At 43.6% G+C, this 16,993-nt stretch overlaps 2 protein-coding genes across 5 annotated transcripts in view; both read right to left on the bottom strand.

The window, feature by feature from the left end:
* The window catches only part of LOC310829429 (leukocyte immunoglobulin-like receptor subfamily A member 2), a 50,436-nt gene that overhangs the window by 23,469 nt on the left and 9,974 nt on the right, over nt 1-16,993 (bottom strand). The gene's annotated exons all lie outside the window — the stretch shown is intronic.
* On the bottom strand, nt 345-16,394 carry LOC310829430 (immunoglobulin superfamily member 1-like). 4 transcript variants are annotated; one of them, XM_083707852.1, is made up of 9 exons: nt 15,556-16,394; nt 14,178-14,213; nt 12,657-12,944; nt 10,099-10,383; nt 8,958-9,245; nt 6,217-6,507; nt 4,655-4,933; nt 1,955-2,242; nt 345-1,321 (listed from the first exon to the last, which is right to left on the bottom strand). In XM_083707852.1, the coding sequence occupies exons 1-9, from the start codon at nt 15,584-15,586 to the stop codon at nt 1,197-1,199; spliced, it is 1,911 nt and encodes a 636-aa protein (XP_083563978.1). In that variant the 5' UTR covers nt 15,587-16,394; the 3' UTR covers nt 345-1,196. The 4 variants fall into 4 exon arrangements, with proteins under 4 accessions (XP_083563978.1, XP_083563977.1, XP_083563980.1 ...); XM_083707851.1 differs by lacking the exon at nt 15,556-16,394 and adding an exon at nt 14,806-15,519; XM_083707854.1 differs by lacking the exons at nt 8,958-9,245; nt 15,556-16,394 and adding an exon at nt 14,806-15,522.

Here is a 16,993-nt window from a genome sequence, read left to right as displayed (position 1 = left end):
AGCAAAAATGTCTGAAAGCTCCGGAGGTGTTTTTGTTATCTTTCTGCAATAAACCTGTCTTTGGGAAGACAGGCTTCCCTGTGTCGTTATTTCTTTGCTGCTGAGACTCTGAAGCTTGTACTGCAACAAGAATCTCTGCACTGGACTTAATTAATGCTCTGCAAAGAGAACTGTTGCTGGTTGCGCAGCGGAAGCGTTTACTGGACCAGTATACAGACTCTCTTAGTTATGTCATGATGTAGCATCATTCTGAGGGATGTTATGTGGAAAAGGCCCTACTAGTGGCCATTTTATATCACCAAAAATAACCCACAATTCAACAAAGAGACTATACTACCCACTGGTAAAAGGAAAGCTTATCTTTATTATAATCTCCATGTACATTTTTCCATTAAAATGACAGAAAACTGCTAAAAGCAACAGAACAAGAAACACAGAATAAACACATTTCCATAAACAGTGACACCTGTCTTCTGCCTTGGCAATGTGACTGTTTAATTAAATGAAAAGAACACAAAGGTGCTCTTAGCATTAAGATGCAGGGCTGGTCAGTTTGAACCTCATGGATTATGAACCAGAAGTTTGACAACATCCTTTTGCTAGAAAGCATAAGTAGAAAAATCATTTTGTTTCATGGTTTGAGTGCAGGGCCAAAGGGAGATGAAGTTCACTTCTTGGCATGTCTTACACAGAAACTCATCTGGTATATCTGAGATTTACCAAAGTGGACCCCAAATGTCATACTTCTTGAGAAAAATCATCTTGTCATCAGGCTACATACAGTAGCAAAGCCATGTTTGCTTTGCTTCTCAGCCAACAACTGCAACATCTCTAGGAATGTTGCACATCAAAATCAGGATGCAATTCTGCTCTAATTCAATGTAATTCAAAATGTATTCTGCTGAAAATATGAAGTGTGCCGACTTTGGTTCCTGGAACTGGTACTTTTAGTAGACTCTGTGGGAGAAAGCAGTAGAAATCTGAGGAAGACCAAGCTCATTGCCCTTGAGGAATCTCAGTGCCTTGTTTGGACCTGGGCCATTGGTAGTAGCATTTCGAGTTTTCAAATAGATATCCTCTGCACAAAAAGAATGATGGAGTTGAGGATAATGGAGACCAATTCATATGCGGTGCCACTGAACTGCACTCCTCTTGTCTTTTGGGTTGCAATTGTTGGTAAAGGAAAAGGAAACATATCAGGAGATATTTATCATGTTCCCTCTGAAGTGCTGATTACTGAGAATGATACATGTAAGCAGAAGAAGAATCAGAACTCCTATGGCAAAGCGGATTATGTTGACTTGGGTGCAATTATAGGTATCTGGAATGAGACGAGAAATCAAGGTCTGGATTATGAGGTGGCATGTTAAGGGTACATTGTTATTTTATTTTATTTAGCATAATTTGTATACTGCTTGGTTGCAAAACAAAAAACAACCCCCCCACAAACTCTCTAATTGGTTAACAAATATAATATACGCTGAGCAGTTTAATGTGCATAACAACCAACCATTATATATATTCACCAGGCTTTATGAAGAATGTGCATTTAATCTGTCCGTGTAGAGGGAATTGAGCACATTTCCCAATCAATATATCTCCAACAGTCCTTGGGGAATGTGTATATAGTGTCTGAATTTTGTACACTCTCTGGTCATGATGGTAAGTTTCCAACAGACCTTGGGGAATCTGCATATGTCGACTGCATTTTGTATATTATCTGGCCAATGTGCATAATCCCCCAATAGGAGCAGTTTTCCCCAACCATCAATCTTCCTGTTAGAGAAACCTTTATCTGCTAAATTAACTCATGTCAGCCTGATGTTAAAGGCACATAAGAATGCCTCTCTCCACCATAATAAACCTAATGTGACTGAGACTTGCATGTTTTGAAGCTTACTGGAATTTTCAATTAAGCTTCAAAGACCTCCTAAACCAAAGCCTGATACGATACCTGATATCAGAATCTCCAGGGAAACACTGGGTGCTGAAATCATAAAAGGCTCTTCTGTGCTTTCATAGATGCAGCTATAGTTGCCTTCATGCTCCCGTGTAAAATTGCTGATGGTAAATTCACCCACATAAAAGTGACAATTCATGAGCGTAGGATTTGTGTCTCCGGTCTTGTGAAGAGAGAAGTTCACATCTTCAGAATCAGATTCACACCTGATCTCGATCTGCCCTCCAAGTGCAACACATCCTCCATGTTGGATGGAAATGACAGGTGCGGACAAGGGGGAATCTGTGCATAAAAGGAAATAGGACGTGAGATGTCAACCGCCAAACAATTAGGTCCAGTTCTTGGCCATCAGGAGATATAATAGGTTTGCATGCTTCAATATAAATGTTTTGGGGTTGGCTTAAAATCCACAAAGATATAGATAGATAGATAGATAGATAGATAGATAGATAGATAGATAGATAGAACAACAGCATGTTCTCATCACAGAGTATAGATTTAAATAAAGAGCCAGGGAGAATAAAGAGGTCTTTGTTTGGTGCTAAAAACACAGCAAGATGGGGCACAGGCAAGCAATTCTGAAGTGAGAATTCCGTATGTTCCATATGTTTGACACCACAGGTTCCACTAATGCCAACTGGGCATCCAATCCAATCTAAAATACAGGACCACAACTCCATGTGCACATATGATTAAGTTGTCATTGAGTTGCAGCACAATCTAGTCCTTTGGAACCATGACTGGAAAGACATAACGTATTTTTCCATGCACAAGACGACCTTTTTTCTGAATTCTTTTGTGATAAATTGAGGGTCGTCTTATACACAGGTTAATATGCTAAGTGAGGGCTGGTGATGTGGCGGTAGCAGGGATATGTCAGCAAGGAGGCTGCTTACCCACTCTTCCCAGCTTTCGAAGAGTATTTGGTGAGTGCCAGTATGTGGTCTATTATAGCACCAGTTCTGTCAACCAGAGCGAAGGATTGTCGAAAAGTTGCTCAACAGATCAGCGGACTTACAAAAGAAGCTCAACAACTGTTGAGGGCTCCCAAAAATAGGGGTCGTCTTATACATGGGGTTGTGTTATACACAGGAAAATATGGTATGTTTAACAGACAAAACTATTTTTCAGTGTAAGGTTAGTTGTTAATAATTAATAATAATAATAATAATAATAATAATAATAATAATAATAATAAATTAATTATACTCCACCCATTTGGCTGGGTTTCCCCAGCCACTCTGGACGGCTTCCAACCAAATATTAAAAACAATACAGAATCAAACATTAAAAGCTTTGCTAAACAGGACCGCCTTCAGATGTCTTTAAAAAGTAAAATACAGTGGTACCTCTGGTTACGTACTTAATTCGTTCCGGAGGTCCGTTCTTAACCTGAAACTGTTCTTAATCTGAAGCACCACTTTAGCTAATGGGGCCTCCCGCTGCTGTGAGATTTCTGTTCTCATCCTGAAGCAAAGTTCTTAACCCAAGGTAATATTTCTGGGTTAGCGGAGTCTGTAACTGGAAGCATATGTAACCTGAAGCGTATGTAACCCAAGGTACCACTGTAGTTGCTTATTGCCTTGATATCTGCTGGGAGGGCACTCCACAGGGCAGGCGCCACTACCAAGAAGGCCCTCTGCCTGGTTCATTGTAGCCTCACTTCTTGCAGCGAGGGAACCACCAGAAGGCCCTAGGTGCTGGAGGTGGAGACACTCCTTCAGTTATACAGGGCTTTAAAGGTCAGCACGAACACTTTGAATTGTGCTTGGAAACATACTGGGAACCAATGCAGATCTCTTAGAACCGGTGGTATATGGTCCCGGCGGCCACTCCCAGTCACCAGTCTAGCTGCCGCATTCTGGATTAATTGCAATTTCTGAGTCACCTTCAAAGGTAGCCCCACACAGAGCGCATTGCAGTAGACCAAGTGGGAGATAACTAGAGCATGTACCACTCTGGCAAGACAGTCCACGGGCAGGTAGGGTCTCAGCCTGCGTACCAGATGGAGCTGGTAGACAGCTGCCCTGGACACAGAATTAACCTGTGCCTCCATGGACAGCTGTGAGTCCAAAATGACTCCCAGGCTGCACACCTGGTCCTTAGTTCCTATGAGGTCTGCCTGTCAGTAAATGTGCATGGGATTGTACTGGCAGACTTTGAGGTGGTTGTTGCTGGTACTCCTCTGCTGTTTCAGCCCTTTTTCACCCTCTCCATGTCTTCTGCTTAACATGAACAACAGCTCACTTTCTACTTCCCTTTCCCTTTTCCTTCTTCCTATTTTCTCAGCTCATTTTCTTGCTTCCTGCCTCTTGGTGCTGGCACACACCAGCTTCCCTCAGACTCAGTTTCCCTCCTGTCCTTTTCCTCCACACAACTTCCCCACCTCCTCTCTCACTTCCCATTAATCTCACTTCCACCTGATAGCAGCCCCTGGAAGGGGAAGGAAAGCTCTTTAAAAGGAATGTGCTCAGGGAGGAAAATATTCGTCACAGAAAACCACACACATCCAAAACCATGTGGAGAGAATGTATGAGCCTGCAAAGAGAACTCCAGGCTATTCAGAAGATACATAGCTACACATGTTGGCTTTTACATTCTTCCCCAGTAGACTGTTTATCACAGGTAACTAAACCCAGGTACAGTTGACATCCCCCCAGAGATAGCATAACATGAGAAAACTCTTTATGTTACCTAAGATCAGCAGTTTCACTATTTCACTAGAGACTGAAAAGACTTCTGATATACTGCTGTATTTGCAGCTGTATCCTACTGCATCATCTCTGCTCAGGTTGCTGATGACAAGGTGAGCGCCATCCAAATTGTTTTTCAACAGCTGTGGTACAAAATTCTCTCTATGCTTATAAAATTTGAATCGGTCACCTTGGCCTTGGCAATTGAGGGTCACATTTCCCCCCAGAGGAAGTGGTCCTCTAGGACTCAGGGAGATGGTGGGTCTGGCTAGGTCTGGATCTGCAATTGAGAAAAGGTTGTGAGTGAGATGCTGGAGCTGCAACTAGCCTTTTTCCAAACAGATGTTAGTTTGTGAAGTAGCAGAGATAACAGTTCACACATCATCACAAATAATCCACCATTAACATATATGAAGTTTTTTCCACCTGATTCACCTTAACTCTACTGATATTGCTTTTTTGTCCCCATTTCCTTGTATACAGGATCCAGCCTCAGGACCCCCAAATTACCTGTGTGTACACTGGAACTTAGCCTAGAGTTTTGCCAAAGATGCCTCAAGTTCAAGAGTTTGGAAATGTTTTTAGTAGTACTACTAGTAGTAGTAGTAAGTAGTAGTAGTAGTAGTAGTAGTAATTTGAATTGCTGACCCACCCTTCATTTTAAGATCCAGGGCAAGTTACAACAATATTGTGTGTGTGTGTGTGTGTGTGTGTGTGTGTGTGTGTGTGTGTGTGTATAAACAATGAGGGTTTTTTGTTTTAAAATGAATACCTCATTGTTCTCCCAAATGATTTCCCCACTGGAGAACCTCCACTATTAGAGACAGTATATCTTGGAGAATCAGTGGTGAGATCTGCTGCTGCTGCTGCTGCACTCAGCTCCTTCTTTTGGGCTTCCCACAGTCATCTGGTGGCAACTATGAGAACAGGTTGCTGCACTAGATGGGCCACTGGCCTGATCCAGCCGGGCTTTTCAGGGTATTCAAGCTGTTGTGTTGCCAACTTCCTGTTATATTTTATGTTATATTTATATTACTGTTTTAGATGTGTTGTAAGTTGCCTGGAGACCTTCAAGTAACAAGTGACAAAGTAGTAGTAGTAGTAGTGGTGGTAATAAAATTAATAATAATAATAATAATAATAATAATAATTTATAATGTTCTCATATACTCTCAAGCAAAGGATTCCCATGGTTCTATAGCTGCCCTGTACAAATAGCCTCATCACGGTTTGCCACAACTAACTCTTCCTCTTTGGCAATCACTCATAGCTGAGTAAGATTGTCTTCCATAAACACAGTTTTAACAATGAGTCCGTAAGTGACTGTGGAGGCCAATTTTCTGTATCCATATGTCCTTCCACAGTGGGGACATTGGTTTCCGGACGGGAGCTGATCACAGTGTGGATTTGCCAAGCGTACCTTCCTCTTAGCACGTTTCTCTCACCCAGCAGTCATAGCTGCAGCTAAAATGCAATTAATTTTAAAAAAAGAAACCAACCAAAGATGAATGGGACTTTGGGTTGGGAAGCAGATGCGTGCAAAACCAGATTATTATTTTTTACCTGTTAGCTGTAACTCCACCTCATCGCTGGGTTCTGAGATGGCAAAGCGATCTGGCAGGGTGCTGTATGTGCAGCTGTAATATCCCGAGTGCTCCCAACTTGCATTGCTGATGGAGAACTTGGCAAGAGTTCCATTGTTTTGGATGAGCTGAACAGGCTTCTCAACTCCATACTTTTGGAAATAGAACCTGACAGCAGTGCCATTGCTTCTGCAATCAATCGTCACATTACTTCCTAGGGTGACCTCTTCATCATGGCTCAGGCTGATGCTTGGTTTGGGTAAGCTGTGATCTAGGTAATAATAATAAATTTTATTTATACCCCGCCCTCCCTAGCCAAGCCCGGACTCAGGGCAGCTAACAACCAATAATAAAAATGAGTTGAATGAATACAACTTAAAAACAAGATTAAAACGCAACATTAAGTGAAGAGATTATACCCCACCCATCTGACCAAGGATCCACAAAGGAGTGCATTCATCTTTCAAGAAAAAAAGTCAATTCTTCTACCCGTAAAACTGCTTCTACCCATAAAACTGCTTGGATGACAAAGGAGGAGAAATGGCAGGCATATTATTCACATTGTCACATGATAATTTGTGTCTCTCTCTCTCTCCCCCCCCCCCCAGCAATTGCCAACAGAGTCTTCTCTGGGAACAATAAAGATTGAGTGTTACATCTGAGCAGTTTCTCTTAAAGCTGTGAGAGAAGTTTTGGCAGTCGATGGTGCATTTAGCCTTAACTAAGGGTGGCGCCGTGGGTAAAAGCCTCAGCGCCTAGGGCTTGCCGATCGAAAGGTCTGCGGTTCGAATCCCCGCGGCGGGGTGCGCTCCCGTTGCTCGGTCCCAGCGCCTGCCAACCTAGCAGTTTGAAAGCACCCTCGGGCGCAAGTAGATAAATAGGGACCGCTTTCTAGCGGGAAGGTAAACGGCGTTTCCGTGTGCAGCTCTGGCTCGCCAGAGCAGCGATGTCACGCTGGCCACGTGACCTGGAAGTGTCTTCGGACAGCGCTGGCCCCTGGCCTCTTGAGTGAGATGGGCGCACAACCCCAGAGTCTGGCAAGACTGGCCCGTACGGGCAGGGGTACCTTTACCTTTACCTTTTTAAGCAGCCATCTGGGACGCGGGTTGCGCTGTGGCCTAAACCACAGAGCCTAGGGTTTGCCGATCAGAAGGTGAGCTCCTGTTGCTCGGTCCCTGCTCCTGCCAACCTAGCAGTCCGAAAGCACGTCAAGTGCAAGTAGATAAATAGGTACCACTCTGGCCGGAAGGTAAACGGTGTTTCCATGTGCTGCTCTGGTTCGCCAGAAGCGGCTTAGTCATGCTGGCCACATGACCTGGAAGCTGTCTGCAGACAAACGCCGGCTCCCTCGGCCTATAGAGTGAGATGAGCTCTGCAGCCCCAGAGTCGTCCACGACTGGACCTAAAAGTCAGGGGTACCTTTACCTTTACCTTTTAAGCAGGCACAATTTGGATTTGGCGGCACAGAAATGTGGTTTATAGAATAATGCTTGTACAGGATCTCACTACCCATCTTGATTGATTGATTGATTGATTGATCGATCATTTAATTTCTATACAGTGGTACCTCAAGTTAAGTACAGTACTTAATTCATTCCGGAGGTCCGTACTTAACCTGAAACTGTTCTTAACCTGAAGCACCACTTTAGCTAATGGGGCCTCCTGCTGCCGCCACACCACCAGACCACGATTTCTGTTCTCATCCTGAAGCAAAGTTCTTAACCCGAGGTAATATTTCTGGGTTAGCTGAGTCTGTAACCTGAAGCGTATGTAACCCAAGGTACCACTGTACCACTTAATACATTTAAAATATCTGTAAACGGTGCATGGAAAACTGAAGCCAGGACAAACAAAGCAAAATATTACAAAAATACAGTTACTATATATATAAAAGTGTTACATTAATACAAAGTTACTAATATCTATATATATTTCCTTCTAAAACAACCTCCCTCTCAGCCTCTGGGCCACATCCAGGATCCAAGAAACTCTCAGCTCACCCACAAAGGTCTCGCAATGAGAAAGGTTGCTAGAAACAGAGGGCATCACCCCAGTTCCTCACTCTAGACTTGCTTTTTATGGGCAGGTGGCGCTGTGGGTTAAAGCCTCAGCGCCTAGGACTTGCCGATCGAAAGGTCCGCGGTTCGAATCCCTGCGGCGGGGTGCGCTCCCGCTGCTCGGTCCCAGCGCCTGCCAACCTAGCAGTTCGAAAGCACCTCCGGGTGCAAGTAGATAAATAGGGACCGCTTACCAGCGGGAAGGTAAACGGCGTTTCCGTGTGCGGCTCTGGCTCGCCAGAGCAGCGATGTCACGCTGGCCACGTGACCCGGAAGTGTCTCCGGACAGCGCTGGCCCCTGGCCTCTTAAGTGAGATGGGCGCACAACCCCAGAGTCTGGCAAGACTGGCCCGTACGGGCAGGGGTACCTTTACCTTTACCTTACTTCCTCGGGCTGCCCACAGCTGTGTCCCATTCACCTGCACTTTTTTCACCCAGTTCCAGGTACAGCAGGTTTGTTGAGTTTCCCAGGGGGGTCCAAAGGATGGGAAGAGAGTGCCCCCATCCATTCACAGCTCTTTATTCTCTCTCTCTATCCTCTCCTCCTCCTCCTCCTCCTCCAGCTGCTTATACCGGACTTCAAGTAATTAATTAATTAACGGACAAATCAAGGACAATGAGAAGCTACAGGGAGCCAGGAAATGGCAAGTTAGATGTTACACACCTGTTGCTGGAAGTTGCAAGGGGGAACTGTGGCGTGAGTGCAAGAAAAGATTTGATTGAGGTATATAGCTGCACCTGTAGCTTCCTTTGTCCTCCCAGCTGATGTTCAGGGAAAGCTCTCCCTCATCTGACTTGGGGCTTGTGAGAAACCTTGGTTTCGGGTCTCCAGCTTTATGGAGAAAAAACTTTGCAGATCGTTCTTCAGTTTTACACTGGATGGTGACTGAGTGGCCCAGGGAAACAAACGAACTGGGGTAGATGGAGATGACAGGTATGGGTAATTTGGGATCTGTATACAGAAAGAAGGAAAGCAGAAATGAGATCACAACCATGTTAAGATGGTTCCTGTCCTCAATCGCAGGCCAGAGAGGTACATTTGGGACATTCTCTGTTGTACAGTTATAACTTCACTCAGAAAACATATAGCAATGATTAATTTATATTAATTTTAGCCCAAACTATCAAGGGCATGCAGAAAGAAAAAGAAAGAAAGAAAGAAAGAAAATTTAAAACAAAAGATTTCACATCCCTGCTTTAATGGGTAGAAATTTGCCTTTTTTGAAAGTGCAAGCACTTGGTTTCAACTACCCCTTGTCATCGGCTTCAATTTATCTTAATTGGGTGAGATAGAGGAATCGCTAGACCCTGAAAGGCTGGTTTTGCCTTGGAAATATTGGGGAATAAAATGTGTTTCAGCAACATTCCCAGTGATGCACTTTGGCCAAAATTACCTGTCATTGCACAAATCCACAGCTCCAACCAAATAAATCACATTGATTGCTAGCACACCTTTCCCATCCGTTTGCCCAGCATATGCCACTCTCAGGACTCCCAAACTACCAAGTCCCAAAAGAGTGTCAGGGTATAGCCTAGAACTTTGCCAAAGTAGTTTTAACTTCATTGTAATGGAAATATTTGGAGAAACTTCTTTCTTGCTTTTTCTGATGAAAGAACTAGGTCCTCGAGAAATGCTACTGCTGGCCTATCCTCCCAGCTGCCCTGAATGGATAGCCTCCTAATGCTTGGCTATTAGACATTCTGCAGACATTAAAAATTTTCTTTGAAATGGATCCATATGGTGAGAGGTGTGGAGAGAGAGAGAGAGAGAGAGAGAGAGAGAGAGAGAGAGAGATATTCCTTACCTTCTAGCAGCAACTCCACAGGATCACTAGGCTCTGAGATAACAAAAGGTTCTGATTCAGAGCTATAACGGCACCTGTAACCTCCTCCATCTGCCCGGCTAATGTTGCTGATTGTGTAACTACCCCTAGTCCCATTGGTCTCCATGTGCTTCTGATCCATTTGGTCTTCATCCTTTTGGAGATAGAAACCTGCAATTGGACTTTGGGACTGGCATTGGATAGTTGCATTTTTTTCAATGGCACTCATCCCAATGGGGCTTATTGTGGGTTTGGGTAGGCTAGGATCTGTGGAAAGGAAGAGACAGGGCTGTGGTCATTCCCCTCCTGTGGTGGAAATGCGGAAGACAATTGTATTTCGAGGAGTTCGGTGACATGTCCCTTTCCCTTTAGCATCCCCAGTTGGATTCTTGTGTTTTACACACCTGTCGGGAGTTTCTTCTGTGTTGCAAGTGTGGCTGGATGCCGGCTGCAGGTAGTGGGAGACTCTCAGCCACCCTGTATTCATAGTGAGTAATGCCAGGTGCACTTGACTACATCAAGGCAGGCTATAAAAGCCATGAGTGGGAGGGGCCCAGTGAGCTTCTGCCCAGAGCAAAGGACCTGATGCTTGGGGTCTTTCTCCTGCTGCTCTACCTGGGGCTCCAGGCAGCTGAAGAGGAGATTGGGTAGCCCCTGTCGGGTATGTTTTATTTTATGCTTTGTATGCCTGCTGTTTATTTGTTAATAAAACTGTTTTGGTTCCCCTTCCACCTCCTCATTCCTTTTGTCCTGATATCCTTGGAAAGAACTGCGGTATTTGGCAGCACACCTCCCAATTCTGCACTTTCTGTCACTGCAGTGAAAAAGAGGGCAACACCATTTAAATGCCCCTGAGGTTCACAAGTATCCACCCAAGCTGACCCAAGGAACTGCTAGTTTAAAATAGCCACAGTTTTGAAGTCCAGGAAGCAAACAAACATGGGCTGCCAAAATAGAAAGATCTATATGTTGGTCCACAAGGTGGGGGAAAACACATCCAGAAACCATATTGGGCAAGTATCCTTATTAGGCCAATCAAAACATCATAAAGGGGTGTGGAAGATTTTGGGTTCCCCAGCACTTTTTATCTGTCTCTTTGGTGGTAACCAAAGCAATGGCAGGGAGATGGAGGCAGAGAGGAAATGTTGGCTGATAGATGGAATCTGCTCTAGGTCACATAGAATATGGGAGGAAGTAGCAGACATTCATATGCTATGCAGGTTTCAGTTTGTACCACCAAAGGCCTCTGGGAAGAAGGGCATATAATTTTTGACCTTTTAATTTTTGATAATCTCACACAGAGACCTTTCTCAGGTTCTCTACTCCCCGAGCCCAATAATCCAGGAGTCAGTTTCTCCTGGATCTAATATTAGGCGATTTTCACGTTCATTCACTCCTTAGGCCCCTCCAGACGTTCTTTTTTAATATACTGAATAGCCATGATTTGTGCTCATGATGCTATTGGGTTGGTAATACGTGAGCCCATTTTCAATAATGTTTGTAGCTGCAACAGTTTTGGGGTGGCCATACTGCTTCATTTCCAATCAGTGCATGTTCTGTAACTTGCTGAAATTCTGCTTTGGGGGGCTCTCCAAGCTGACGTTTCTTTGCAGCTTTAATTCCCCAATTCCACTGAATGATTTCTGTCCAGAGGGGATATAGCACAACCAAAGTGAGGCAGAAATAAATCAGGGATTTCAGCAGGCACTTACAGGATATGCACTGACTTGAAAATGAAGCAGTGTGTGTTCTTCCCCCACAAGGGTCAGTTATTAATCTTGGTTGTGCAGTAATGGTGGTGAGGCAATTTGTGTAAGATGTCCTTTGGTGATAGATATCCTTGAGGAGTGTTACACCATCACTCTCCAGAATGTCTTTCTGCAACTTAACTGACCCTTGTGAGGACAGAACAGTGTGACAGTCTCAAAACTTCCGCAGGCTCAAACAGTATTGAAAGCAAGCTCATCTATGACCCTGGTAGCATTCTGAGCCCAGTTAACATAGAGAACACTACAAATGTTCTGGGTTTGTTTTTTGTCTTTTGTCCTGCTTTCGTGGCACTAGAGCCAGTCTGGACAGCAATAATGTGGTAGCATTTGAGATGCACCACAGAATAAAAGAGAATAAAACCACCACTAGCATTACTATAGTGTCACAAATACACCTGCAATAAATTGCCAGTCTGAAGGGCCCAAAATCCAGATGTTACTTAGGTCTGTTTATGCCCTTAGGCAAAATACACAGGCTTCTTGGTAGGAGAAAATAATAACAACAATTTTATTATTTATATGCTGCCCATCTGACTGGGTTGCCCCAGAAAAGCAGGAACACTATTCTGTAGAATCAGGTTTAGAACTAATGAAGCAGGATTATCTTCTATAAGGCTGAGCAGGACTTTGGTCACATCCACTCCACACATCTAAATCACATTTATAGCACGTTAACAGTCATGGCTTCCCTCAGAGGATTCTGGGAAGTGTAGTTTGCCCCTCACAAAGTTACAACCCCCTCCACCCTTAGCCATTTGCTGAACCTCTTACCTAATATAAACAACTCCACAGAGTTGCTGTGTTCTGACCGGTATGTTTTCAGTGGCATTCTGTAGTGACAGCTGTATGTCCCTCCATCTTTTCTTGTGACATCACTGATGTGGAACAGTGCCTTTCTTTTATATCCACCACTGGTGGTGCTTATTTTCACACCATCTTTATGCAGAAAGAAATCCAGCCAGCAGTCTAAATGAACCCAGCAAGAGATGGTGACATTTCCTCCCAGTGAGACTATCCAGCTAGGGCTCATGTGGATGTGGGGAGGATGGAAAATTCTCTCTGGAATGACGACAAAAAGCAAACAGTATGCTAGATGGTGGGGAGAGATTCTGCAAGAGGGAACCTATCTCTGGGAATATTTCATCTCTAGGAACCAAGCAAATTGCTGTATGAAGAAAGCGAACACAATCCAACAATTCCAACCTATGCCAAGCATTGGAAGTGAGAATGACCGCTCCCCACATTAAATGTGGTCGCGTGCAGCCCCCTGGTGCAGGTGGGATACCTGGAAGTCTCTACCTACCTCAGCCAGCTGCCCAATCCCATCTGGAGAGGCGTTGCCAAGGTGATCAGGTCAGGTAGGGGGAGGGACCACCTGCCCATACAATAGGGGTAGGATCTTACCTGGGAATCGTGTCCTTATTGGTTCTCTTGCACCACATATAACACACACACACACACACACACACACACACACACACAAGCACTTATAAATTGTATCTCGTGTAAAGTATCAAGGCAGTGTACAGCAATATAAATGCGATAAAACGTCATAAAAACATACAATATGTATTGCAGTGGTTCTGGTCCTTCCTGGAGAACAAGTCCCAGAAGGTGGTTCTGAGAGTATATTGGCAAGGTTCTTTCTTGCTTCCTGTGCTTATTACTTTCTGTGTGAGTGAGATTGTGTAGATATTTGGGCTCAAGTGCTGCCAGGGTGTGGAGGACACCCACCTCATCCTCTCACTCTTCCATCTGCTGCTAGAGAAGTAATGGAAGTTCTTAGAGGGTATCTTTGGGGGGGGGGTTGACATGAACTGAATGAAAATAAGTACGGTAGTTTTAGGTGGGGTTGCACTCACCTTGAGGACTCAAGTTTGAAGTTCAGATAGGCTTTTGGATCTGACAGTGCCCCTGAATGTGGTTGTAGTGGCCAAGAGTGCCTTCTTAGATATTTTAAAAACCAGCTTAGAATGGTGTGTGTTCTCGTCCATTTTTTAGTTTAAAATGACAGTGATTATGCTATCAATTATGTGATTCCAGAAATCACACAACATACCCTATGTAGAGTGCCTTTGAAGAGCATGCCCTCCCCAATCGAAATCCCAAAACTTCATGAGTGGCCAACAGGACTGAATGACAGGCATCTGCATGCAATGCTCGATCAGGACCTTGGAGACTGGAAGAGCCCCAAATAATGAAAGTCAAAGACGCTGGAGGCATGTGATATCTAAAAGGTTTGAGGCTACTGGAGTAATTTCCCCATTTCATCCAGCTTTGTCGGGTCCTTACCTTCTGGAACGTTTTCCTCTTTAGTTATAGGGTAGCCTGGAAAGAAGAAATAAATAACTGAACTGATTCCACACCATATCCTTCCATCCCCAGTAGTAAACACATATAGGCAGTGCTTTATTTAAGAGCTATATACACAATGGTTTGCAATGAGCTGCTTGCTGAAATGGAGGGTTTTCTTTCTTGCAGAGGGAAAAAAAGCTCTGTTTTTGGAAGTGCTTTCAACGCAAACTACTTCAAAATGGTGCAGTTAATTCTTGTAGGTCTCTCTGCCTAGTCAACTGCTTAGCACTTTTAGGGAGCCCTGCTCACAAGGGAAGAAGCAGGAGCTCACTGTAGGCTTCTGATTGTTCTACTGTAGTCATATATGTACCTGTCTCACATATGACATCAGGTGTAGTGAATGTGGGTGGAGCTTAGAGAAAATGGCCTGTAGGCCAAAGGTTTCCTCAGTCCCCTAACTACAGGTTTCAGATTGTGAGCTCACAACAGTGAACTCAACGCTCATGCAAAGAAATGAGAGATCTAGCTCTTTCTTACATGCATATACCACATGCACACACATTCCCCTGTTGCATCTCACGCTTCAACCATCTTCTCCCTTCCAATCCCTTTCCCCCATGCTCACTTGATGCTAAAATAGAGAAGATGGAAGAGGTCCAATGGATTGCACAACATTTCATTTTTTAGATAAAAGCAGTTGGAGTGGGACTACTCAGGCTTGCAAATGTCCAGCTTCCTGAGTGGGACATCTAGCAAACAGTAGAGAGGTTTAGATTGGAGAAACAAAGAGAAGAAGTGCTTTTCTGAATTAATAACTTCAGCAGCAGGAACTCCAATCCCAGATCTCTCTTCTGGTTTGGCCACAAACAAAAGAGTCCCAGACCTTTTCCCAACTATACTGCTCCTGTGATTGTGGCTCAGTCTGTCTCTTCCTCTCCATTCAGCAGCACTGACCGGGATGAGCTGTTCCTGCCAACACCATATGCTCAGCAGCACCATGGGCAGAGCTGGCCTAGTATGAAAACTGGTACATGCTTTGCCACTGCTGCCTCCTCTCCTCTCCCTTAAAAAAAAAATGTGCATCTGCAATGCATGGTGATGTATCTTCCCCAATCTCCTGCTGGAAAGAGGGCCTCAAGAGGAAGTCAAAATGTGCAGGAATGTTAGTTGGCTAGCTTTGAGATGAAGGCCCTGAAGAGGAAGAAGGCCAAAGCTTGAGATCGGACAACTATTGTCATGCTGAAATTCCCCCTCTCTCTCTCTCTCTCTCTCTCTCTCTCTCTCTCTCTCTCTCTCTCTCTCACACACACACACACACACACACACACACACACTTCCTTCCCAGTTGGGGCAAATCCTTGGCATTTTTGCTCACCGAAAAAGAGGATGAAGAGGACAAGTCTCATGATGAAGCAAAGCAGAAGTCTTTAAGTCCGGATTCCAGTGTCACAGTCTCCAAGTCTATTTAGACTGATGTTCTTAGTGAGCTTGCAGATTACTTTTGCAGGGCATGGGAAATGTGCAATATCATTTTATCACCCACTCCATCCTTTGCCTTAAGCCTCTCAATCTGCATACCACATATGATCTGATACCACATATTTTTTCGCCACTGCTCCCCTTACTTTCATACTGATTCTTGTACCAAGAAGAGACCAGAACTGCTTACAGAATGTTCACCAACAATGTAGGAAGCCAGCAAGGCTGCCTTAGCTAGCAGTGAGTAACTCCATCAGCTTTGGCTAGTCCCTCTTTCTCATTTTCCCATTTGTAACAGCTCTCCAGAGTCCCACATCAGTCAGAGAACTTTTTTCAAAACAGGTTCTCTTGAAAATCCATCAGTTTATTACAAATTTCTCCTTTTCATCTTTGCATGCAATTTTGCTTAAAAGGTGTGTTTTTGCAATGCAGTTTTTTCCATATATAATGAAAATGTTAATGTTATTTGCATTAGTTTATGCATTTTTATGCAAGCTTTACCCTAGCAAAATTATTCTTGTATATGTTACACTGCATTGAAATATCTTGAGAAGTGTGAATTTCAAAAGATGGCTGTGTTTTGGTTTGCATATCATTTTTGAAAGCATGAATCTGGAAGGTTTGCCTGTATATGAGAACTGAATCAGATTTCTTCCCCCATCGTAAGTCCTAGCTAACCAAGCTGGGTTAGAAACACAGAGATCTGCCTTATATAACACTTAGAGAGGACCATGATTAAGTGGTATACAAATTATAATATATGGCAAACCTTCGGGCAATCTAGTTCTGTATTGCCTGTAATAACTTTCCAGAGTTTTAAGCAGGGTTCTCATTCCTAAACTTAGTCCAGATGAATCTGGGCCTGAACCCAAGTTTTCTGCATACAAAGCATAAAATGTGATTAGGAGGATAAAATGGAGGGGGGATGGTTCTTTTTTTGTAGCCTTGTGCTTCTAGGAGGAAAGGCAGAATATGAATGTGATTAAACAAATAGGTCAGTAAATATTAAAGCACCAAAGAAAAAAAAGGGAAATATTGCTGTTGTTATTGTTTGTTTGCTTAAAATATTTATAGATTGCCTTTATGAGAGAGAACTTATTGAAGGCAACTTACAAAAGAGATTTAAAGTGATGTTTTTGTCGTGTTTATTTTTATTCGTTCAAAACCAAAACCATATAGCTCAATGACATAATGAATTAAAGAGAAAACAGAAAGAACCATACAATTGCATAAAAATTAAAATTAAGCACACGCGAACAAAAAAAAAATACTAATTTAAATTTCTGCATTCACAATGCCTGTGATGATGATGATGACGATGTTTGATATTGGAG

Source organism: Podarcis gaigeae, assembly GCF_964106915.1.
Source record: "Podarcis gaigeae genome assembly, chromosome: 13".
Classification (NCBI taxonomy): Eukaryota; Metazoa; Chordata; class Lepidosauria; order Squamata; family Lacertidae; genus Podarcis; species Podarcis gaigeae.
Note: the sequence above shows the minus strand (reverse complement) of the source record. Positions and strands in the feature narration are given on the sequence as shown.